Source organism: Schistocerca gregaria, chromosome 3, assembly GCF_023897955.1.
Source record: "Schistocerca gregaria isolate iqSchGreg1 chromosome 3, iqSchGreg1.2, whole genome shotgun sequence".
Classification (NCBI taxonomy): domain Eukaryota; kingdom Metazoa; phylum Arthropoda; class Insecta; order Orthoptera; family Acrididae; genus Schistocerca; species Schistocerca gregaria.
The window spans coordinates 653817826-653842517 of NC_064922.1; the positions used below are offsets into that span (position 1 = coordinate 653817826).

Here is a 24692-nt window from a genome sequence, read left to right on the forward strand (position 1 = left end):
CTTTACTGTAATTTCCAAATCAAATACATATAATGAAGTCACATGGGATCCAGGCACAATCAGACCTTGTGGTATTTGGTATAGATATGACACAGTTCTTATCTGCTGTTTGGACCAGTTCCCAACTTGGTAGCAAAATAGGCGAAGGAATATCTTAGATTTAACTAAGCGCAAGATGATTCTAGCCCAAGTTCTATTTTTAAAATATTAATTTTGTGGTGTTTTTCAATCTGAAGACTGGTATGTGTTGCTCTTTCCCACATGCTATCCCTTGGAAGCCTCTTCATATCTGGATAACTATTACAAATTCAGCCTATATCCATTCATGCCTTGGTCTCCTTCTAAAGTCTTTAACCCCCCCACGCACTCACACTCTTCCCTCCATTTCCTGATTGATGATTTATTTTGGTGCCTCAGGATGTTTACTATCAACCAATTTATCATCTATTCAAGTTGTCCCCTAAATTTCTTTTTTCCCATCGATTAACCCATCTAATCTTCAGCATTCTTCCGTATCACTGCAGTTCAAAAGCTTCTATTCTCATCTTGTCTGAACTGGCACTCATCCATGTTTCACTTCTGTAGAAGACTACTCTCCAGAAAAATACCAGTTGTTTTGCTACCCAAATAGCAAAGTAGTCTACTACTTTTAGTGTTTCATTTCCTAATCTTATTCCCTCAGCATTGCTTGATATAATTCATTTACATTCTATCACTCTTGTTTTACTTTCGTCAGTCTTAATCTTATAATCTCTGTTAAGTACACTATCCATGTCTTATGATGCTCTTCTTAGTCTTTTGCCACCCCTGACAGAATTAAAATATCATTAGCAAACATAAAGCTTCTATTTCTCCTCCCTCTAGTTTAATGCTCTCTAAATTTCTCCATGGTTTCCCTTACTGCTTGCTCTATGTCTAGACTGAATAATACCAGAGAAAGGCTGCAACTCTGTCTCATTTCCATCTCAACCACTGCTTGCCTACCATATCCTTCAATTCTTTTAACTGCAGTCTGTTTCTGTACAGATTATAAAAACTTTCACTCCCTGTATTTTATTCCTGCTACCTTCAGACTTTCTATAAGTGTACCCCTGTCAACACTGCAGAAGGTTTCCCTTAAATTTACAGTCTAATGTGGGAGACAAGACTATTTCTTGTCTCTTATAAGGAAGCTGTTTTCATCCACCTCCTTAAACCTGCAAGGCACTATGTTTAACTGGACTGTTATATTGTTCCATCACTAGCTGCAGAAGTAGAACTTGGAACAGATGGTCAACAACCTTTTCTGTAGCTTAGCATCCTGACTGCTCCTTAGTCACATTCAGTATGAGCTAAGGGTACATCAGTCTATCAGTGACCCTGACCTTATTAGAGACAGCTACAGAGCATACTTTTTCATGTAGGAATCAGCCAACAGGCATTTTCTTATTTGAGGAGACCTATGATACTAATTGGAGGGCAAATATCCTCAGAAGCCTTCAGATTTGGAAATTCTTACTGTTTGCTTTTTTATGATTCTTCCTCTCCTCAGATTCTGTTAGCAATCGGATCGGCTGTTTCTGTTTGATAACTTTGAACGAGAGAATGGTGTCCATCAAGGTAAAATTTTAAGTGTGACGATTTATGGAGTTGCTGTATACAGTGTTACAGCCACTGTAGTGTCATTGCTCATTATGTGGCTACAATTTTTCAATTTTTAACTTCTTCCATGTTTGCAGCGGGCATACTCCAGTTTTAGACTACCATAGATGTTCACTAGACCCAGACAAGTTACGTTTTTATAATGTAATTGGATATTTGGATATATTTTCAAAAACTGTGTAGTTTCATTGATAAATTATGTTTTTAATATTTTAAAGAGAAATTTTGTTATATCCTTTTCAATGATTCACATACTGTTTTTAATTGTCCTGAATAAAGAATGAGGGATATGATTATAAATTATAAAGAATTAGTGAATATATTGGCATAATTTCTATTAAACTGTGAAAAGCTTGAGTGTTAGCAACAGGGCTTGGGAAGCAGTCAGCTCTTATTAAACCTTCGTGTGATTCTGGCACGACTATACAGGGTGTTACAAAAAGGTCCGGCCAAACTTTCAGGAAACATTCCTCACACACAAAGAAAGAAAATATGTTATGCGGACATGTATCCAGAAACGCTTACTTTCCATGTTAGAGCTCATTTTATTACTTCTCTTAAAACCACATTAATCATGGAATGGAAACACACAGCAACAGAATGTACCAGCGTGACTTCAAACACTTTGTTACGGGAAATGTTCAAAATGTCCTCCGTCAGCAAGGATACATGCATCCACCCTCCATCGCATGGAATCCCTGATGCGCTGATGCAGCTCTGGAGAATGGCGTATTGTATAACAGCAATCCACCATACGAGCACGAAGAGTATCTACATTTGGTACCGAGGTTGCATAGACAAAAGCTTTCAAATGCCCCCATAAATGAAAGTCAAGGGGGTTGAGGTCAGGAGAGTGTGGAGGCCATTGAATTGGTCCACCTCTACCAATCCATCAGTCACCGAATCTGTTGTTGAGAAGTGTATGAACACTTCGACTGAAATGTGCAGGAGCTCTATCGTGCATGAACCACATGTTGTGTCATACTTGTAAAGGCACATGTTCTAGCAGCACAGGTAGAGTATCCCGTATGAAATCATGATAATGTGCTCCGTTGAGCGTAGGTGGAAGAACATGGGGCCCAATCAAGACACCACCAACAATGCCTGCCAAAACGTTCACATAAAATCTGTGTTGATGACGTGATTGCACAATTTGCGTGCGGATTCTACTCAGTCCACACATGTTGATTGTGAAAATTTACAATTTGATCATGTTGGAATGAAGCTTCATCTGTAAAGAGAACATTTGCACTGAAATGAGGATTGACACATTGTTGGATGAACCATTCACAGAAGTGTACCCGTGGAGGCCAATCAGCTGCAGATAGTGCCTGCACACGCTGTAGATGGTACGGAAACAGTTGGTTCTCCCGTAACACTCTCCATACAGTGACGTGGTCAACCTTACCTTGTACAGCAGCAACTTCTCTGACGCTGACATTAGGGTTATCGTCAACTGCATGAAGAATTGCCTCATCCATTGCAGGAGTTCTAGGTCTTCCCCAGTCGCGAGTCATAGGCTGGAATGTTCCGTGCTCCCTAAGACGCCGAACGTCTTACTGTCGGAACACCTTTGTTCTGGAAATCTGTCTTGATACAAACGTACCGCGCCACGGCTATTGCCTCGTGCTAATCCATACATCAAATGGGTATCTGCCAACTCCGCATTTGTAAACATTGCACTGAATGCAAAACCACGTTCGTGATGAACACTAACCTGTTGATGATACGTACTGATGTGCTTGATGCTAGTACAGCAATGAGTCGCATGTCAACACAAGCACCGAAGTCAACATTACCTTCCTTTATTTGGGCCAACTGGCGGTGAATCGAGGAAGTACAGTGAATACTGACAAAACTAAAATGAGCTCTAACAGGAAATTAAGCATTTCCGGACACATATCCACATAACATCTTTTCTTTATTTGTGTGTGAGGAATGTTTACTGAAAGTTTGGCCGTACCTTTTTGTAACACCCTATATATTTATGGGTATGTAGGCTATATGGATCTGACAGCCTGTAAGGTTTAAAAATATTAGACACATTTTACTCTTAGGGTATAATGTGTGAAAGTAGAGTCTCCCAGTGTATACTTTTGATGAAAAGCTCTTGGGTTTTCAACGAAGTGGCAGTGTTCAAATACATGCTGTTTTGAAAAGTGTCATTCTCATAACCTTCTGGCAAAGTGTCAATATATTCCACATGCTGTAATGTTCATACTTGTGGTATGCCTTGCTCCCTATGGGCAGCTTGATACTGTCCGGCTGGTTGGTGAGGAGGGAGATGAGGTTGCTACGGTGGGCATAGTGAGAGCATGTTGGCACCTTTGTCTGGGAATTTGAGCTGTATCTTGGTAGATAGATAGTTCTGCACACCCTCTCATTTTGTTTCTGCCAATGTGGGATTCTGTGCAGTACTCAGTCAGTATCCTTTGTCACTGTTTGACGATTCTCATGAATCCGTATTTCAGTGGATTGTTTCATTATGTTGTATCAATAGCCAGTTGCTCAGAATAGCCTGTGGTGTTCTGAAAGCATCTTCCTTGATGCTGCACTCGGCAATCATTGAATTCTCTGTATGTTCCAGTTACACATGTCTGACTTCGAAATACTGCACTGCATTTGCCCACTGTATTTTTGGGCACATTCAAATTTGATGCTGTAAATCCCAGGTATGTTCAGTTTAACTGGATCTTTCACAAAGTCAACTCACTCTTTCATCTTTGGCAATGGTCAGAAGGTGGTTTTTATTCAGCCTCACTGTTTTGCTTAAGAACAGTCCCAAGTATGAAAGGAAAGCAAGTCGCCGTCTTCATCTTCCTGGTTTGCTGCATTTTTTACCTTTTTGAATGCCCTACTAATCTGTGATTCACTGTCCCCATTTATGCGGAACACTTCCGTCAGTTGTTGTAGTTTGACAGGGAGGCTTTCTTTATTGCAGACGATGTGCATGCTGTTTACCAGCGTTATCAGAATGCCTGTCATTGCACCTGATGGTGATAACTTGTTGCATCCAGGTACATTTCTGTGTGCTTCCTATATTGTGAATGGTTTAGAGAAATATAGTAAAATGGTTCTCTCCCTTTCTTGGACATACTAATAAAGAAGAAGGTATATTGTACATTAACCCTTTAAAGAATGAAAATACTTGCCTTAAAATGACACTCTTCATATCTAACTAATGCAGTTTTTTAACTGTTAATGTTAATCAGTTAATGTTAATCAGTTAATGTTAATCAGTACGGATTTGTGCCAGGCAAAAATACCACTGCAGCTGTTCTGCAAATTGTTGATCAGACTTAATAGCTTTCAAAAATAAGATGGTGTCATTTCTATAATTTGATTTAAGTAAGTTATTCAACTGCATTCCTTTTAACAAGTTACCAACAAAATTTGATTGTTATGGTGTACATAGGTCAACATTAGCAGTAATTTCTTCCAACCAGAACAACAGAAGACATAACACAAAAGCTTGTATCACAGCTTCTTAAGGACATAGAAAATAAATGTGTCATACTCTTAGGACTACATATAGACACCAAAGTCAACTGAGAAGGGCATGTCAATCAAGTCTGTTAAAAATATCTCATGAGTGTGTGACCCCCCCTCCCCTCCCCCCCCCCCCCCCTTAGAAACTGAGAGATATGACCATTAGTAATTATCTCGAAGTGTCATATTTTGCACTCCATCAGTCAGTTCTCTTGTATGGCGTACTCATATGGGAACAGTCTCCTCATATCAGTAACATTTTAAAATTAAAATAAAAAATCCATATAATGTGCAAGGCTGGTCCTGTAGAGCACTGTTGCCCTCTTTTTACCAGCCTTAGGATACTAACAGCTGTGAATTTGTGTATCTATAAATCTGCACTCTTTGTCAGGAACACTTTGGTGAGAGACAGAAGTATTATGACGACACTGCAACTCATTTGTCCATTGCACCAGTCCCCAGAGCACAGCAGCTCGCAGTAAGTGATAGAAGGCAGGATGGCTCAGTCAACTCCAAACAATTGTATGCAATCAACCACATAATAATAATGTAGCAAAAATAATGAAAGCTAATAAAGAGCAATGTTTGGTGGGGAATAACTGTTATCTTGTTTTAAGTCAAAGTTTCTGAATAATGTAGGTAATACAGTTCTGTATTTTCATGGCTGAGTACTCAGACCTTCATTTATTATCTTGCAAGTAGGGATCAACTCTTTATGAGTAATCCTACCAATTACAAAAAAAAAAATTACAAATCAACTAGGATTTGACGTTGCTCTTGACTAGTTCATCTTTTTTTGGCTGAAGTGAAGAACGGCCCTTCCATTGCAACAATTGCTGCTTGGTTGTGGTGTGATAGCCATAAGTCCAACTGTCATCACCGACGACAACCTCTGAAAGAAAGTTGAAGTTCCCTGCTGTCTTCCACACAATGCAACCTCTGACAGTCTTGAAGTAGTTGTAGCACTAACATATTTGAATCCCCCCCCTTTGTTAAATTCTTCTGACAGTATTTTTACATGTTGAATTACTTAATCCCCAAAACATTGCAGAGATTTTTAATAGTCTGCCTACAATCTAGCAGAATCTAGTTCCTCACTTTCTAAACATTTTATGGTGTGCTGCCAGTTAACGGCCGATCCTCACAATCATCATGAGCAGTTAGTGTTCGCCCATTTTTGAAATGCTTATACAAGTTGTAAGTCTGTGTCTGATCTAAAACACTAACTTCAAAAGCTTGCTTCATCATTTTTTTGCAGCTCTGTGCAGTTTTCCCATGTTGACAACAAAACTATATAGTTACACACTGCTCTTTCAGGCCAGCCCTCACATCTCAAGGAAATTGGACAACAACTAACCAAGCCACTCAGTTGGCAGCCAGTTGCTATATTGATTCAAGAAGAATGTGTGGGGAGATGCCTTGTGATATTTCTGTGTACTCACAACAGTTTGTGACATAAATCCAAATTTCAGATTGTTTGCTTACCATGTTATATTTTGAACTCTTTTTAAAGCATTTTGATCAATATATCTCCATTTGGGAGTTGTGTTTAATAATGCTTGCAACAATGTGTCTATTGTGTCTCAGATGCCATCATATTGTTATTTTATGTATATTCTTTATAACAGACTCTTGGTCTGGCCAGTGCAGAAGCTATCGGGGACATTGCATTCCAAATAGCATGACCAGAATTTAAAACTTGTATTTTGGAGGTCCAATTATGTGTTGTGTCTGCACTTGAAGTGTGTTGGCAGCCCCCACATTTCCTCTTTGAAACTATTCCCGTTTCTATAAAACTTCTTCTGGTTCTATTACTTTCTTGATTTTGTTGTACACATTGCTCACGTTCATGGCTCTGGAGCCATTAACTATGGCCCTTTGCTACAGAATGCTGATTCTTATTCATTGCATCCTACATGTTTCATTACCAAATATTTTTTTGTTGCACCTGTCTGTAATTCAATATGTCATCTTTATGATGAGTAGCAATCTATCCTTTTCATAATATTGTAAATATATGCTTCTTAACTCTTTCTGCACTGAATTCACACTTTGTGCAAGATTACTTATTAGTGGAGGAATCTCATTGGCAAATAGTTTGTTTTGCAAAATGCAATAAATTCATTGAAAAAACCTAGACTACAAGTTTCTTACAAAAATACTGAGAAGGGTGCCTGCAATGTAGTGCGGCTTTATAATTACAGGTTTTACCATTAATTTTAAAATAATGAAAGGAAAGTAGGAGGCTGCACTGATCCACTTTATAAGCAAGTATGATTAACAGTTTAACTTGATAACACTGTATAAATAAGTACGATAAGTTTGACTGTCACTGTATGGCCAACACTTAGTGTGCCTGTTAGCAGTACCCTCTAGTTTTACTAGACCTTGTTTGCTATTGAAACTGAATGCAGATTTCCCAGCACAAAATATTCAGTATGTGTATAAGCAATTTTAGTTTTAACACATCTGAGATGTGCTCTCACAAAGATTCGTTAGTTCTTAATGGAAAGCCAGGGTTGGAATGTCAGCAATATTATTAAAAGGGTAGAGTGTTACTAACCATAACAACGACATGTTGAGTAGCAAACAAACACAGTGAAAAGATTGTTACACATTGAGCTTTCAGCCAAAAACTTATTCAGAAAACCCAAAAGCTCAATGTTTGTATGCATTTTTGTTGTGCCTATCTGCAACTAAATGTTTATCTGAATGGTGAGTAGCAAATCAATTCTTTTCATAATTAATTTAGTAAGAGTGATAATAGTATTCGGAAGTAAATGCTGTTAACAGAAATTGGATGTTTTAAAATACTTTCACAGATGTAATTAAGTTTCTTTAACTTTCGTAGCTAACATAAACACTTCTAAAACTCGTGGCACAACACAAACTGTATGTCACAGACTAGTACCAGTATATTATGAAAAATCTGTTGAGACTGAGTCCATTAAAAATTAAAATTAGAATTGATTTTAAAAGTAAAACCCTTCTCTCATTGATATGAAGTCAACATCAGTAGCAAGAAAAATGTAAACTTTTTAGTAATAAAATTTCTGGGGCAAAGATTATGCTCTTCTGTTGTGTAAAATTTATCAGAGCATCACAGAGATTAAGTTAGATGCCAATTAAGTGACATATTTTGCTGTTAACACTTGCTTCCCTTTATTTTTTCTTTTATGATAATAAATCTGATTTCTTTTGCTTTTTGTCTTTTTGCAAAGTCCAATTAGTTTTGTAATATTTATGATCTAACCAGAATAAGTGTATCTTTGATTTTCAAGTAATTCTCTTTAAAAATTGTTTTTATTTCTGTTTTTAAACTAACTGATACTAACTAAAAAATAAAAATAAAATGATACATCATGAAGAAATTACCTGTAAGGGCTGGAAATCAGTAGATGTGATGTACATGTACAGATTACAATTTCAGAAAAATTGGATGATTTATTCAAGAGAAAGAGCTTCACAAATTGAACATGTGAATGTTGCATTGGTCCACCTCTGGCCCTTATACAAGCAGGTATTTAGGTTAGCATTGATTGATAGAGTTGTTGGATATCCTGCTGGGGGATATTATGCCAAATTCTGTCCAATTCACATGTTACACCATCAGAATCCTGAACTGGTTGGAGGCCCTGCCCATAATGTTCCAAATGTTCTTAATTGCAGAGAGATCCAGTGACCTAGCTGGCAAAGGTGAGGTTTGTCAAGGACAAAGACAAGCAGTAGAGACTGTCACCATGTGAGGGTAGGCATTATCTTGCTAAAAAGGGCAACAAAATGGGGCACTGAATATTGTCATCATCCCTCTGTGCTATAAGGGTGCTGGAGATGACAACCAAAGGGGTCTTGCTATGAAGTGAAATGGTAGCTCAGACCATCACGTCTGGTTGTTGGGCTGTATGACAGGTGTCACCAAACATGTCTTTGCTGGTTGTCAGTGCTCAATTCAAAGTGGGACTCATCAGTGAAGACCGTTCTTCTTCTGTCAATGAGACTCCAGTAAGAACATGCCCGACACACCTTCAGATGGGCTTGTTGGTGTTCAGAGGTCAGTGGCAGTTGGCGCAAGGGGTACTATGAGCTCAGCCTCCTTTCTGTGAGCTGCACTTCAATGGTCCTTGTGGTCACTGAAGCACCAGTTGCATGTTAGATTGATGATAATGATGAATTTGGGGCTCTGAGTGCTACTATGATGATTGCTTGGTGCTCACATTCTGTTGTCTCTCTAGGTCAACTGCTTCATTCTTGATACTATGTTCAGGCATGCTTTACCTGTTCCTGCGAACATCATCAAATAGTGGCATCACTCCTATTCCAATGTAGAGCAATTTTCGATTTGTACATTCCTTCTCATATGAAAATATCTGCATGTATTATTGACACACTTGTCTGCAAGACATAGTTATTGTTCAACTAAGTACACTGAATGAAATTCACAGACTTTATCCCCTGGTGCCAATATATCCTCTGTTTACTGTTCTTACCAGCTGTGTAGTGAAATTGCACTGCAACACCACCCATTCATCCATTGGCTGCCAAAGTTAACAGTTTTCCATTTTCTGCCAGTATGTATATAAATATCAATTTTTTATCAATTTGTATAATTCCTTTGTGGTACTTTTTCTTTCTTAGAGAGTACAATCTTTCATTTCACTTAAAAAAGAACCTTTCAAGTGAGTAATTTTCTGTTATCTTTAGTCTTAGTTTAGTAAAATATCACTGGAGGGCAATTTATTTCAGTTGTAAGTTGGGGCACAGCTGTGAATATTGTATCTTTATTTTATTGCTGACTGTGGTGGCCAAACGGGTTCTAGGCACTTCAGTCTGGAACCGCCCGACCGCTACGGTCGTAGGTTCGAATCCTGCCTCGGACATGGATGTGTGTGATGCTCTTAGGTTAGTTAGGTTTAAGTAGTTCTAAGTTCTAGGGGACTGATACCTAAGATGTTAAGTCCCAGAGTGCTCAGAGCCATTTGAACCATTTTTTCATTTTATTTATTTTTTATTTCTGTACAGCCAGATCATTGCAAATGTATGAGCACCAACAAAATTCTAAGTCTCTTGTGACAGACATTATAATTATCAACAAAAGTAAGAAACATAAAGACCTAGGTCCTACCACCAGTTTTGTCCAGAGAAAGAATCTGAACAAAATTAAAACCTCTTCAGATGTTGCTGATATGTAGCCCACTGAACATCCCTAATTGCAGTGGCCACTCTAAATTTTTCTTCTGAGATAACAGCTTTTCTGTGCAAAAGCCTTCAATAGTGGTTCCTTAAAAGTCATGGTCTCTCATTAACAATGTCAGGGCAAGTTTTCCCCAACTCACAGGTAAATTTGTATTGTAGGAATGACATAACTTTCTGCTATAAATTGCTAGGCCCTGTCACCTTAAATATAAGGCACTTGAATCATTATGTAGTAAAAGGGCCAAAAATCCATCTACACGCAACCACAAAACAGCAACATAAATCCTTAGTGTGTGCTGCGCAGTAATAAAAGTAGCTACAAGTCAGTTAACTGTGAGTGTGTTTCCAAAACCACTAGCAACACACCATGAAAGAATACAGATTCCAGCATGTTCTCATCCCTCAACTACTCAAATTGCACACCTTAACTCATGTTCCACATAGCCCATAAACATACTTCTGTACCAGTAAATAATTACACAAGGCCATTAAATATATACTCTCTACTAAAAATCTCCTTGCACCACATGAAATGTTAGGTGAATCCTAACTTTGTCAACACTGAAACTAAAAAGCAGATCCTCAAAAATTTATTTTGGAAGGATACTTGAAACAAAATATATCATCAGTAGTCTCTTCCAATTATGGCTTACTACACTCAACAGCTCTCTTCTGACAACTGCCTTACTGGAGACTATCCCTTCACAATTTGAACTGAATTATCATTTGGTTGAAATGGTGCTGCCTATCTAGACCTTGGTGATACAGATTGGAACCATTAATTTTGACCAGTGAACAGTGTTACTATTTATGGAATATTCCATTGGTTCTTGCTGGAACATAGACATATTAACAACTTGACTACACAATATTAATGCTCCACAACAATTTTAATAGTTTTTTATAAACTGGTTTTTGGCCTCTTAGGGCATCGTCAGATAACTTAAATCTAAACGGATAGTCCATACAACTTCAGTGAGAATTCATAGGTGTATGAAGATTGTTGTACAAAGGTGTGTGACATTTTATGACTACATACACTGGTGTCCAAAATTAAAGCAACAAGTCACTGTTTCCTCATCCTGTGTCTAATTATGGTACAGTCATACAAACTGTCAACAGGTGTCTGTATGATCATGTTCTGCATGCACAACCACCCCACCGATGAGGTCAGGGCACCTGTCAAATGGGATAGTGTTCGCTGGATAGTCCCACATCTACAATTGCTGTGTAGACAGTCACAGATGATACAGTATGGCACAGAGATGACGCCTACCAGGCTTTGTGCGGTGGAGGGCCATGGAAAGAATGGAAACGGGTCAATTGCAATTTGATGTAGCCTGATGGCTTAATGTGAATCGTCCTGTTATTTTTCTGATGTGGTGTCAGTTTATAGAGATTTAAACTGTATACCGAAGACCAGGACAGGGCCGACAATGTGTAACATAAAAGAGGGAGATCTTTTATCTGGCTGTAAGGGCGTGATGGTATGGCCTTAGTACTGCATGGCAAGTGCCATCTGACCTTGCAGCATCCACTGGATGTGTTGTAGCAAGGCAAATGGTGTAAACAACTCTGACAGAGTGGCCTATATTGTCAGAGACCTACTGTATGTGTACTTCTGACACATCTTCACAGATGTGGAACATCTAGAGTGGAGCCATCAACATGCCATCTGGATGGTCAGTGGGTCAGTGTTCTTTTCACAGATGAGTCCTGATTTGTTCTGAACAGCGATTCTCTGAGTGCATAAATCATTTGTCAGAATATGTGTGTAAATCTGTTACGTTGGTTGGGAAAAGACCTTCATCCACTTTATCATATTGGGTCTGTTTCAAAGCCTGCCAAATTTTGAGTGTTTATCCAGAAGACGTTGCACAGGACTGTTCAAGCTTCACTCAGTTCTTCTTCCAATTACAAATGGTTGCTCTACCAACACCCAGCAATTCTCAATGGGTTCGTATTTGGAGGGAACGTTGGTTGGGAAAAAAGAAGGAAATTTTTTGTCTACTTTTATGCGTATTGCAGTTGTTTATGTTCTGTAATTCTTATATTGTTTCTACTTTGCTATCACCTGGTGAATGTGATGAACAGGCCAGAAAAAAAGGGAGGAGGGGAGGAGAAAGAAGTCCATGGAATGTGACCATGGAACAGCTAGTTATGTTATAACTGTTCCATGTCTTATTTTCCATAAAATTCCCCCCCCCCCCCCCCCCCCTCCTCCCCGCATGATTCCACCCACCGTTCTTGAGCCTGTCCATCACATTCACCAGTCTGACGTCATAGCATGTACCATTACTTCTTACCTCCACAACATATTTGGCTTACACATTCACATAAATTTAATATTTGAATATACCATAATATAAGATTTGTTTGTTCAGAGTCTCTTTAGGTATTACATTATGCTTGTATTTTGTTTTGATATAGTCACAAAGTGTCACAATCTTTGTACAGCTATGAATTCTTGCTAAGTTACGTAGATTATCTACTTAGTATTAAGGTCTAAGAGGCTGAAAGCCAGTTCATAACCCAGTATTAAATAAATGTTATTGTGGAACTTTAATACTGTGAATTCAAGTTAATAATAAGTGCCACTATTCCTTTTAATGATTTAAATATTGTTTTTGAAGCCCCTCGGTTGCATTCTCAATGGCCATGTCTGATGATAGGTTGTAACCTCACTAGATTGCGGGGTGACAGGTTGTAGCGCTCCGCAGCAACTCTGCAGATGAACATACATCATCTCGATTTTATGAAAGTTACAATACACATACTGTAGAGTCCCATTAATCCGAACTAATTGGGACCAGACCATGTTCAGATTACTGATTTGTTTGGATTAGCTGGAATTATGGTGACGAGTTTCTAGAATGAAGTATACCAAGTAGATAAGTAGGTATACCCTGGTAACAAATGAGAATAAGTGTGGGAGCAATGGCTCACTCTCACTCCCCGCCCTTGTTGTTGTGCACTGTTGAGAGCTTTTTAGTGTTTGAGGTCAGTGCACTGCCAGTTGGCTCGCAAAGCCCTTCGTTATGTTAGTTATCGATCGCTGGCACACACAACTGTTGTATTGTACTTGTTCAGGTGTAGTGGTGTACGTATTTTCAACATGAGTAAACGGAAACGTACATCGTTAACTCTCAAAGAAAAACTGAATGCTTTGAAGCGGATAGACAATGGTGAGAATGTATCTAAACTGGCAACGGAACTGGGTGTTGGTAAAGCAACCATTTGTAATTGGAAGAAGAACTGAGTGAAGCTTGAACAGTCCTGTGCAACGTCTTCTGGATAAACACTCAAAATTGGACAGGCTTTGAAACAGACCCAGTAAGATAAAGTGGATGAAGGTCTTTTCCTTTGGTTTACGCAGGAGAGAGGAAGGGGAACTCCTTTGAGTGGAGCAGTGGTTCAGGAAAAGGCTGTTTACCTGAACAAGTTAATGAGTGGTGAGGAGTCTTTTAGTGTGAGTACGGATTGGTTGGGCAGATTCAAAAAAACGTCATGGTAGCCGTCAGCTAACAATTACTGGAGAGAAAGTTTCTTCTGACTGTGATGCAGCGACGGAATACGTGGGTGAGTTTGAAAAAATGTGTGTGAAAGTATTCTCCCCAACAAATTTGTAACACTGATGAGACTGGCCTTAATTTTAGGGCATTGCCAACAAAAATTCTGGCATTGAAAGCAGAAGACCATTATCCTGGTTTTAAAATGTGCAAAGATAGTGTGACTTTATTAGCGTGCAGCAATGCTGCTGGTAATCACAAGCTGCCTTTAATGCTGAGCAGCAAATCTGCTAGGCCCAGAACTTTTAAAAACTGCACCATGAAGCCCCTGCCTGTATGTTATTGCAACCAGAAAAAAGCACGGATGGATGGTAAGCTGTTCAAAGAATGGTTTCACGGCCACTTTGGTCCCTCTGTTCAACGGATTTCTGAGGAAAATCATTGTCTCCCCATGCAATCATTTGATTGATAATGAAGCATCTCACCCCAGCACTGTGGAATTATGTGATGGAGAAATTGTGGTGAATCCTTGGATATGAAGAAGGAGATGTAGATGAGAGGATGAGGCCTGTCTGGAGAAACTTACTGACGCTGATTTAGTTGCTGCTGTGGCTCAAGATCAGGAAGAAGTGTACTGCTGTGACAGAAGTGACAATGAGCCTGAAAGATGATTGCATGTAGTGGTTGACACTGGTTGCTTCGTAATAATTATAGTGATGCAGATAATTACAGAAAATAGTATATTACTCTGAGATCATGTACTTCTAAATTGAACTATGTTAAATTTCATAAAATCATCACCAAGGGGGCATTTGGGACATTTCCCGTGACTAGACCCTTGTTATGCTGAACTCTTCTTTCAGCTAATCTCAATAGGAGTTAGTTGATGATTTGTACTCTACTTACTATTTCTCCATTTGGCTCCACCTGGCTCAGAGCCCAGGGTCCAAAAGAAAACTATCAACGTGGGTGCCCAGAAAGACCAACTGGATGCTGAACTGCCTCTGACTATATTTGAGCACTAAGAAAGCATCTATAACACCTGTGCTAAAGGAATACACAGCTACACAGCGACAGTAGTGAACTGCACTGAAAATTAGACCAACGAAGATTATTGAGTGCACAAGTTAGCAGAGAGAGGGGGCTACACATCATAGTTGTTACTAAATTTTTATAGAGCAAGGTGAAGAATGTCTTTAGAAATAATAGAAAAAATTAATAAAGTGTTTGTGTCCATCGTCAGACTTTAAGGAGATGTTATCAACAAGCCTAAGTTACTGAAGCACACACAATAATCCTTGTTAATATCACATCACCAGTTTTTGTGATAAAAGATTCATTGTCACAAGAGCAGCTAGTAACACCTGTCCTTCAACACTAAACTCCAGGAAGTTTGGAAAGGACATGTCACATGAAGCCAATAAATTGTGTTAGTTGTTACATTAATAAAATTTACAGATTACAACTTTTGTACGTATGTATTCAGTGATACAACTGACAAGTTTCTTGTTTCAGAATCTTTAAAAGCTATATGTGAAGCTTTTATGGTTGCTGTTGAAGTTGCAAACTTGCCACCCATACCATACATACAAGGAAAACTTGAACGCAAAAAAAGCAAAGTTTTGACAACAAATTCAAGAGGGCACACATCGGGAATTTATTTAGATGTCTGCCAAATACCTCATATGACTCGGAATGTATCTGAAACCCAATTACTGGCTCTTAAGAATGTTGGTAAGTTAATTATGATCTTTCTGTTGAAGCTCATGTTAGTTTCCCTAAAAATTATTTTCTAATTTTAAAGAACGAAATACAGTTATGTTTACATCAGAAATGTTTTGACGAAGTGAATCTTTGTCACTGCTCTACATTTATGTAATTGCTACTTGGTTCTTATTTGAGGTAAAATATTGTGATTGACATACTCAATCCAGGACAAGCATTTGAAAGAGGTATGTATATGTAGACAAATTTACCAATTATTAAATGGTAATTGATTAAATTTCCTATATTGAAGTAAGTAGACAAGACAGTATCCCTGAAATGCTAAAGTGTACATTCATAGGAATCAGGAGTTATCTGAAATTGAATGATTATTACTACAAAATTGCTCTTCTCTGTAAGATTATGTATCAAAGATTAATTATGTCTGCAAAAAGTTGAATTGCTTGAATTTTGAGTAGAAGACTAAGAGATTGCCTCCATTCTATTTCTTGGTGTACCTGACCAGTAAAAACTGATGATTAAGGGTTTGAAACATTTCAATATTCTAATTTCAGGAGTTTCAATTAATGCTAAGTTGCTTCAAGAGACAAGACAATGTTTGCTGTAAATCATTATCTGGTAATATCCTTCAGGTGAAAGGCAGGCTCGCCCCCAACAGACCAAGATGATACAACTGTAATGAACATGGGCATTTACCATTTTTTGACAATATTATAATACACACTTCATATAAAATACTACTTTTTTGCTTGAAAAGTAAAAAATAATCTTAATGTTTGTGTTTGTTTGCATATCAGTTGTGGTGACAACCTTTAAGGAGTAGTGCATATTGAAATTGCTATGTAAATCAGCTAACTATACTGCCAAGTGTTTGTTTTGTGTAGATACATTTATATATAAAGCAGATATTGACTGTAATGGACAAACACTACAACTAATTTGGATATCGTAGTTTACTGTTGATGCAGTATAGATGGAAAAATTTGGAAATTTGTGGTAAGATCTTATGGGACCAAACTGCTCATTGATCCCTAAACTTACACACTATTTAATCTAACTTAAACTAACTTATGTTAAGGACGACGCAAGTCCATGGGCGAGGGAGTACTCAAACCTCCGACAGGGGGAGCCGTGTGGACCATGACAAAATGCCTTGGATCATGTGGCTACCCCGCGCGGCTCTGTATATATGTATTCTAAATATGCCCTCCCACTCTGACGTATTTGACACTACAAAAGACTCATACATACACTCTCATTCATCATCATGTATCTGAAAGCACTGCTGTCAATTAACTTCTCTCAAGGCAGTGATCAGTCCATGAGTTAGTGTGCTCATTAACAAGAATGCCGCTGCAGAAGGAATCACCTACACACATATTGATGTTCTTATAGGTAATACTGAAGGAAAGAATTAAATAGAGGATACACTTTATTTCCAAAGATACTTAGAAACATTTTTTCAGTAAGGATATAGTAGAAATAAGAAATTAAATTTTATGCTTTTGAAAAAATAGACTTGTTTTCTTTACTTTTTGTTGTGGTAATCGATGTGTCTTTAATCCTTTGGGTCTCACTGGTTTGTCCTCAAACCACCATTTTACTCATTTTCTTTTGAAGTATCAGTATGTGATTCAAGGTCATAGCAGCATTGGTGGTTCCATGATAAAGGCACTAGTACTTCAAAACAAAATGACTGAAGTGGAGGTTTGAGGCTAAATATTGTTATCACAACAGCTCTTATAAATGGAATATAAAAATTAGATTTACCCTCAAGTAGACCAATTGAAGCAAAGTCAGTATTGTTATCAAGTGACAATAATTCATGGCACAAGAGGCTGAGAAACTTACATTCTGATACAATGGAATTTCCTTGTAAAAGTTTAAACAAAGGTATCCTGAGTTTGGACTTGTCTGCTACTTAAGGTGTGAATTTAAAAAAAGGAGGAGTGGAAACAGTTTCCGGGCAAACTCAATGAAATCAATTAGAATAATTAATGCCTCCAGCACAAATGTTTGTAAGAATAATTTATAGGATATGACCTGGGATGAAATTTATAATCAATCAAATGCTAACATAAAATTTAATCTGTTTCATGATCAAATTATATCATAATTTGAAAATAGCTTTCTGCATAACCTAACCAGAAAGGACACTAAACAGTTGTGTAAAAAAACGTGGATCACTAGCAGTTGAAGTATCATGTGAAATGAATAGGGAAATGTATCTTTTGGCAAGAACAAGTATGGATCCTGCAGTAGTTGCGCACAACAAAAACTTTTCAAAGTTACTGAGGAAAGTTATTAAAAAATCAAGGAATGTGCACTATATGTCGGGTATCAGTAATTGCGACAACAGACTTACGGGTATATGGAATGTAGGGAAATGAGAGACAGGACTATCGGTCAAAGAACAGGATAACATCACAACTGAAGCAAATGGAAGAGCTATAAATGATGAGTCACAGGTAGCAAATTTAATTAATAATCATTTCTTAAATTTAGTAGAAAGCATTGGGACAAACAGCACGAGAAAAATCGTAGCAGCGTGTTGAAAAAGTAACTCTGGTAAAATTCAGTCATATGAATGTATCTCCAGCTTCTCTTTCTGAAATTAAGAAAATTATATATTCTCTCGAAAATAAAAGCTCACTTGGTTTTGATGGTGTTTCCAATAGAGCACTAAAGATTTGTTTCTGTATGATAAGCCCAGTCTTATCCCCAATATGTGACGCATCACTAGCTCAAGGCATTTTTCCTGAGAGATCTGAACTGTGCAATTGTTATACCTCTCTTTAAGAAAAGTGATAAGAGAGAAGTCAATAATTATCAGCCTGTTTCACTAATGACTTTATTTTCCAAAATTTTTGAGAAGGTGATGTGTTCTAGAGTAGTATCTCACCTTAGCAACCATAATATCCTTAGCAAATCACAATTTGTGTTCAGAAGTTTGTTGTACTGAGAATGCCATTGACATACATGGTCACTCAGCAGATTTTACAATCATTAAATAATAAAATAGGTCTGGTTGGTATTTTTACAATGTGTCAAAGGCATTTGACTGTATGAATCACAGTATTCTGCTATATAAATTGAAGTTTTGTCTGATTGGTGGTATAGCCAACCAATGGATAATGTCAAATCTAATTTTAAAAAGTAGGAAGTTGCACTTAGTAATTCAGTCAATATAGTCTGGGGACATAATGCTGACTGGGGAGAAATCATGTATGGGGCTCCTCAAGCTCAATCTTAAGTCCACTATTGTACCTCATATATGAAAATGATCTGTCTAGTATACAACAAGCAGAATTAGTTTTTTTTCCAAATGTCACTAGTATTGTAACCATTCAAAGCATACACAGAGAAACAGAGGAAATGGTAAACAAAGCTCTTTAAAAGTATTATTGACTGGTTTTCTGTGAATGGTCTCACCTCAGTTTTAAAAAGAACCAACAAATTCATTTCTGCAGTACTACACTAATAAATAAGTTTAATGATTGGTTAGAAAATAATAAATAGGATGGAAATTTCAAGTTCTTAGGTGTCCGTATTGATGAAAATTTGAATTGGAAAAAGCGCATTTTGGAACTCCTAAAACAACTTAGTTCAGCCACATTTGCACTTCAGATTATTGCAAATCCTTGGGAGAGAAATCAGTAACCTTCAGTTGAAACTTCTGGGATGAGAGGCCATGGTCAGTGTATAAAATTTCCACCTAACGTTTTGTCTCCATCTGCGGGAGACATCTTCTGAGGTCATCTGGCTACTGCCACTGGGGCTCCAGGTACTCTCGCTTTTATTGAGCGCACACCATTTGTCACATGATGCCGATGGTATGCCTATCTTTGGAAGGTGTCATCATTCTCAATTAAGAGTAATTGATTGTCATTCTGCTGGCGCAATGTCAACATCCATATTTTGTCCCACTTTAAAACTTACTCTTTTCTATTAAAATTATTATAGTGTTTGTGAATGTCTATTGCTTCTCTATACATGAGCACATGATAATGGGATGTTCGTGCTAGAATGCTTGACTCATTAAATTTAATTTCGTGATTCCCATCTCAAAAAACATGCTCAACTATGGCCAATTTTTTGGTGTGTCCCAAGAGACAGTTTCTTTTATGTTTGGCTAAGCGGCTGTTTATACTTCTTTTCGTTGTTCCGGTATATACTTGTCCACAACTGCGTGGAATTTTGTATACCCCAGGTGTTGCTATGGGGTGTCGGTCATCTTTTGCAGTTCTTAAATATTCCTTAATCTTCTTGGTGGGAATGAAGATTGTTTCGATCCCATACCTGGCCAGAACTTTCCCAATATGGTCCGTGACTTCATTAATGAACGGTGGGAAAACGTTTCCAGTAGGTGACTGTTGTTACTCTTGACTTCTGGCTTCGTTTCTTCTTTGATGGAGGGCTCGGTCAATTTCCTTGTTGGTATATCTGTTTTTCATGAAGGCTGACTGTAAGTGATTCAATTCATCTTGCAAGTAATCCGGCTCGCAGATCTTGTTGGCTCTGTACACCAAGGTTTTCATGACTCCTCTTTTTTGCCTAGGATGATGGTTTGATTCCTTGTGGAGGTATCAATATGTGTGTGTGTTCTTTCTATATACCTTGTGGCGCAATGTCCCAGCCACCCGTTTAATTACCGACACATCCAGGAAACTGAGTTGACCGTTGCTCTCTTTCTCCATCTTAAACTGTATCCTTGGGTTAATACTGTTCAGATGCACCAAGAAGACATCCAGCTCTTCTTCACCATGAGTCCACACTACAAATGTGTCATCAACATAGCAGTACCATTTAGCTGGCTTTTTACTGTCAGTCTGCAGCACTCGCTGTTCGAAGATCTTAAATAAATTGGCAACAGCTGGGTTGAGAGGGCTTCCCATTGCCACCCCGTCGATCTGCTCGTAAAACTTGTTGTTGTACTGCAAATAAGTTGTCGTCACGCAGTGTTTAAATAAAGCCTCTATGTCAGTCGGAAAAATATCTGCTATATATGAAATAGCTTCATTTACAGGCACCATGGTAAATAATGACACTACATCGAAGCTCACAAGAATACCACTTGGGCTAATGTTAATCTCCCTCAGTTTTTCAATAAAATGCAATGAGTTTTTAATGTAACTGTCCGTTCTGCCAATGTAAGGTTGCAGCAAGCAGGTGAGATATCTGGCCACCTCTTGTGTTGGAGATCCTATAGCACTCACAGTCGGTCTCATCTGGATGTGTGGTTTACGTACCTTTGGGAGTCCATATAGTCTAGGCAGATAAGCTTTCATTTTGCAGAGTTGTTTTTCATCATCTGAAGAAAGAGAAGATTGTTTTACCAGTTTATTGGTATTTCTCCAAATTTTGGTGTAGGATCCTTCTGAAGCTTTTTATACTCTGTGGGATTCAAAAGGTCACTATCTTCTTGTGATAATCTTTGGTGTTCAGCAAAACCGTAGCATTTCCTTTACCAGCTACAAGTGTAATAATGCTCTTATTCGCATTGATCTCCCTCAGTGCCTTTCTTTCCACATGAGACAAATTGCTGGTAGGTGGTTTCGCTTGTCGTAATATTCTGGCTGTTTCAGTACGGACTTCATCTGCGGAATGTGATGATAACAAACGGATTTCTGCCTCCACATTTGCTATAATGTCCTCTGTGGGAACCTCTAGTGGCATGGCTGCAAAGTTCCCTCCTTTCAATGGAACTGAATGCTCCTCTTTTGTTAGGTAGAAATTTTATACATAGACTATGTACTCTCAGCCCAGAAGTTTCAACTGAAGACAACACCGGCCGTGGGAGCCTACAATGTATGAGAAATCAGTAAGTTGACTTATTTTGTCTGTGTTCATTCAACAATGGAATATGGGTAACTCATCTTTAAGAAAGAAAGTCTTCATTGTGCAAAATCATGCTGCATGAATAATATGTCATGCTCACCCCTGTAGACATCTGGGTGGTCTCACTGCTGCTTCACAGCATATTTGTTCCTTTGTGACATTTGGTATAAATAATCTACAACAGTTCAAAAGGAACAATAATGTTCATAATTACAACACCAGAAGGAAAAATGAATTCATTACTCCACATTAAGATTGTCTTTAGCACAAAAAGGGTACACAATACTGAAACAAAAATTTTTGATCACTTACCCAGTGATATGAAATATCTGTCAGATGGCAAAGTAAAATTTGAAAAGAAACTGAGAAAGTTTCTCCTTGACAACTATCACTCCTAGTCCATTAAAGAATTTGTATTATTTTAATGTATAAAAGGTGGTCCTTAGGAATTGCTAATTCACATTGGTATATCTTTTTTTTCTTTTTGGAGGGGAAAAAAAACAACCAACCATAGAAATGTTCAGAATGTATCCATATGTACAAATTAATTTGCAGTGTGAAAGTAAAATGACTCTTTCCACAACATTACGATGTATCGTGCAAAGTGATCCATGGAACATTAACCTAACTCACTCTTGCCACTGGGATGAGAAACTGCTCCAAAAGGCAGAAGAATTAGCAGTGATCAATGACATGAGGATGCAGAAGGCAAGACACACACACTGCTTCCACAGGAAAGAAAGTAACCACGAGAAAAAGATTGTGTAACCAATGAAAATGTAACATACTAAAAGTCTGAGTGTGGGATGTCAGGAGTTTGAGTGTGGTAGGGAAAATCTAAAATGGAAATGCAAAGACTCAGTCTTGGTGATATGAAATGGAAAGATGATAAGGATTTCTGGTCAGACAAATATAGAGTAACATCAGTAGCAGCAGAATATGGTATAACTGAAGTAGGATTTTTTATTGATAGGAAAGTACACAGAGAATGAGTTACTGCAAACAGTACTGTTGTAGGGTTGTCCTCAAAATAACTGACTACAAAAGAATGGCACCAACAATAGTTCAGATATACATACCAATGTCAAAAGTAGAAAATGAAGAACTAAAGAAAGATCATGGTAATACTGAATGGGTGATTCAGAATGTAGTGGGAGATATAACCTAAGAATTGTGAGGGATTTGAAATCAGTAGTAGGGAAAGGAATACAAGAAAGAGTTACAGGAGAATATGGGCATGGTAGTACAAATGAGTGAGGAGAATAGACTAATTGAGTTCTGCAGTAATTTTCAGTTAGTAAGAACCAGAACCAGAGGTTGTACAGAGTTTCAGGGAGAGCATAAGGGAACAATTGACAGGAATAGGGGAAAGAAATACAGTAGAAGAAGAATGGGTAGCTCTGAGGGATGAAGTAGTGAAGGCAGCAGAGGATAAAGTAGGTAAAAAGACGAGGGCTGCTAGAAATCCTTGGGTAACAGAAGAAATATTGAATTTAATTGATGAAAGGAGAAAATATAAAAATGCAGTAAATGAAGCAGGCAAAAAGGAATACAAACGTCTCAAAAATGAGATCGACAGGAAGTGCAAAATGGCTAAACAGGGATGGCTAGAGGACAAATGTAAGGATGTAGAAGCTTATCTCACTAGGGGTAAGATAGATACTGCCTACAGGAAAATTAAAGAGACCTTTGGAGAGAAGAGAACCACGTGTATGAATATCAAGAGCTCAGATGGCAACCCAGTTCTAAGCAAAGAAGGGAAGGCAGAAAGGTGGAAGGAGTATATAGAAGGTTTATACAAGGGTGATGTACTTGAGGACAATATTATGGAAATGGAAGAGGATGTAGATGAAGACGAAATGGGTGATACGATACTGCGTGAAGAGTTTGACAGAGCACTGAAAGACCTGAGTCGAAACAAGGCCCCCGGAGTAGACAACATTCCATTAGAACTACTGACGGCCTTGGGAGAGCCAGTCATGACAAAACTCTACCAGCTGGTGAGCAAGATGTATGAGACAGGCGAAATACCCTCAGACTTCAAGAAGAATATAATAATTCCAATCCCAAAGAAAGCAGGTGCTGACAGATGTGAAAATTACCGAACTATCAGTTTAATAAGTCACAGCTGCAAAATACTAACGCGAATTCTTTACAGACGAATGGAAAAACTGGTAGATGCGGACCTCGGGGAGGATCAGTTTGGATTCCGTCGAAATGTTGGAACACGTGAGGCAATACTGACCTTACGACTTATCTTAGAAGAAAGATTAAGAAAAGGGAAACCTACATTTCTAGCATTTGTAGACTTAGAGAAAGCTTTTGACAATGTTGACTGGAATACTCTTTTTCAAATTCTAAAGGTGGCAGGGGTAAAATACAGGGAGCGAAAGGCTATTTACAATTTGTACAGAAACCAGACGGCAGTCATAAGAGTCGAGGGGCATGAAAGAGAAGCAGTGGTTGGGAAAGGAGTGAGACAGGGTTGTAGCCTCTCCCCGATGTTATTCAATCTGTATATTGAGCAAACAGTAAAGGAAACAAAAGAAAAATTTGGAGTAGGTATTAAAATTCATGGAGACGAAGTAAAAACTTTGAGGTTCGCCGATGACATTGTAATTCTGTCAGAGACGGCAAAGGACTTGGAAGAGCAGTTGAACGGAATGGACAGTGTCTTGAAAGGAGGATATAAGATGAACATCAACAAAAGCAAAACGAGGATAATGGAATGTAGTCCAATTAAATCGGGCGATGCTGAGGGAATTAGATTAGGAAATGAGACACTTAAAGTAGTAAAGGAGTTTTGCTATTTAGGAAGTAAAATAACTGATGATGGTCGAAGTAGAGAGGATATAAAATGTAGACTGGCAGTGGCAAGGAAAGCGTTTCTGAAGAAGAGAAATTTGTTAACATCGAATATAGATTTAAGTGTCAGGAAGTCATTTCTGAAAATATTTGTTTGGAGTGTAGCCATGTATGGAAGTGAAACATGGACGATAACTAGTTTGGACAAGAAGAGAATAGAAGCTTTCGAAATGTGGTGCTACAGAAGAATACTGAAGATAAGGTGGATAGATCACGTAACTAATGAGGAGGTATTGAATAGGATTGGGGAGAAGAGAAGTTTGTGGCACAACTTGACTAGAAGAAGGGATCGGTTGGTAGGACATGTTTTGAGGCATCAAGGGATCACAAATTTAGCATTGGAGGGCAGTGTGGAGGGTAAAAATCGTAGAGGGAGACCGAGAGATGAGTACACTAAGCAGATTCAAAAGGATGTAGGTTGCAGTAGGTACT

The 24692-nt window shown here is 38.1% G+C and overlaps 1 protein-coding gene across 1 annotated transcript in view; it reads left to right on the forward strand.

The window, feature by feature from the left end:
* The window catches only part of LOC126356113 (phosphatidylinositide phosphatase SAC2), a 374100-nt gene that overhangs the window by 321483 nt on the left and 27925 nt on the right, over window positions 1-24692 (forward strand). Inside the window, exon 14 of the mRNA XM_050006814.1 lies at window positions 15348-15566. Within this exon, the coding sequence (XP_049862771.1) occupies window positions 15348-15566 (219 nt within the window). The remainder of the gene's footprint in view (window positions 1-15347; window positions 15567-24692) is intronic.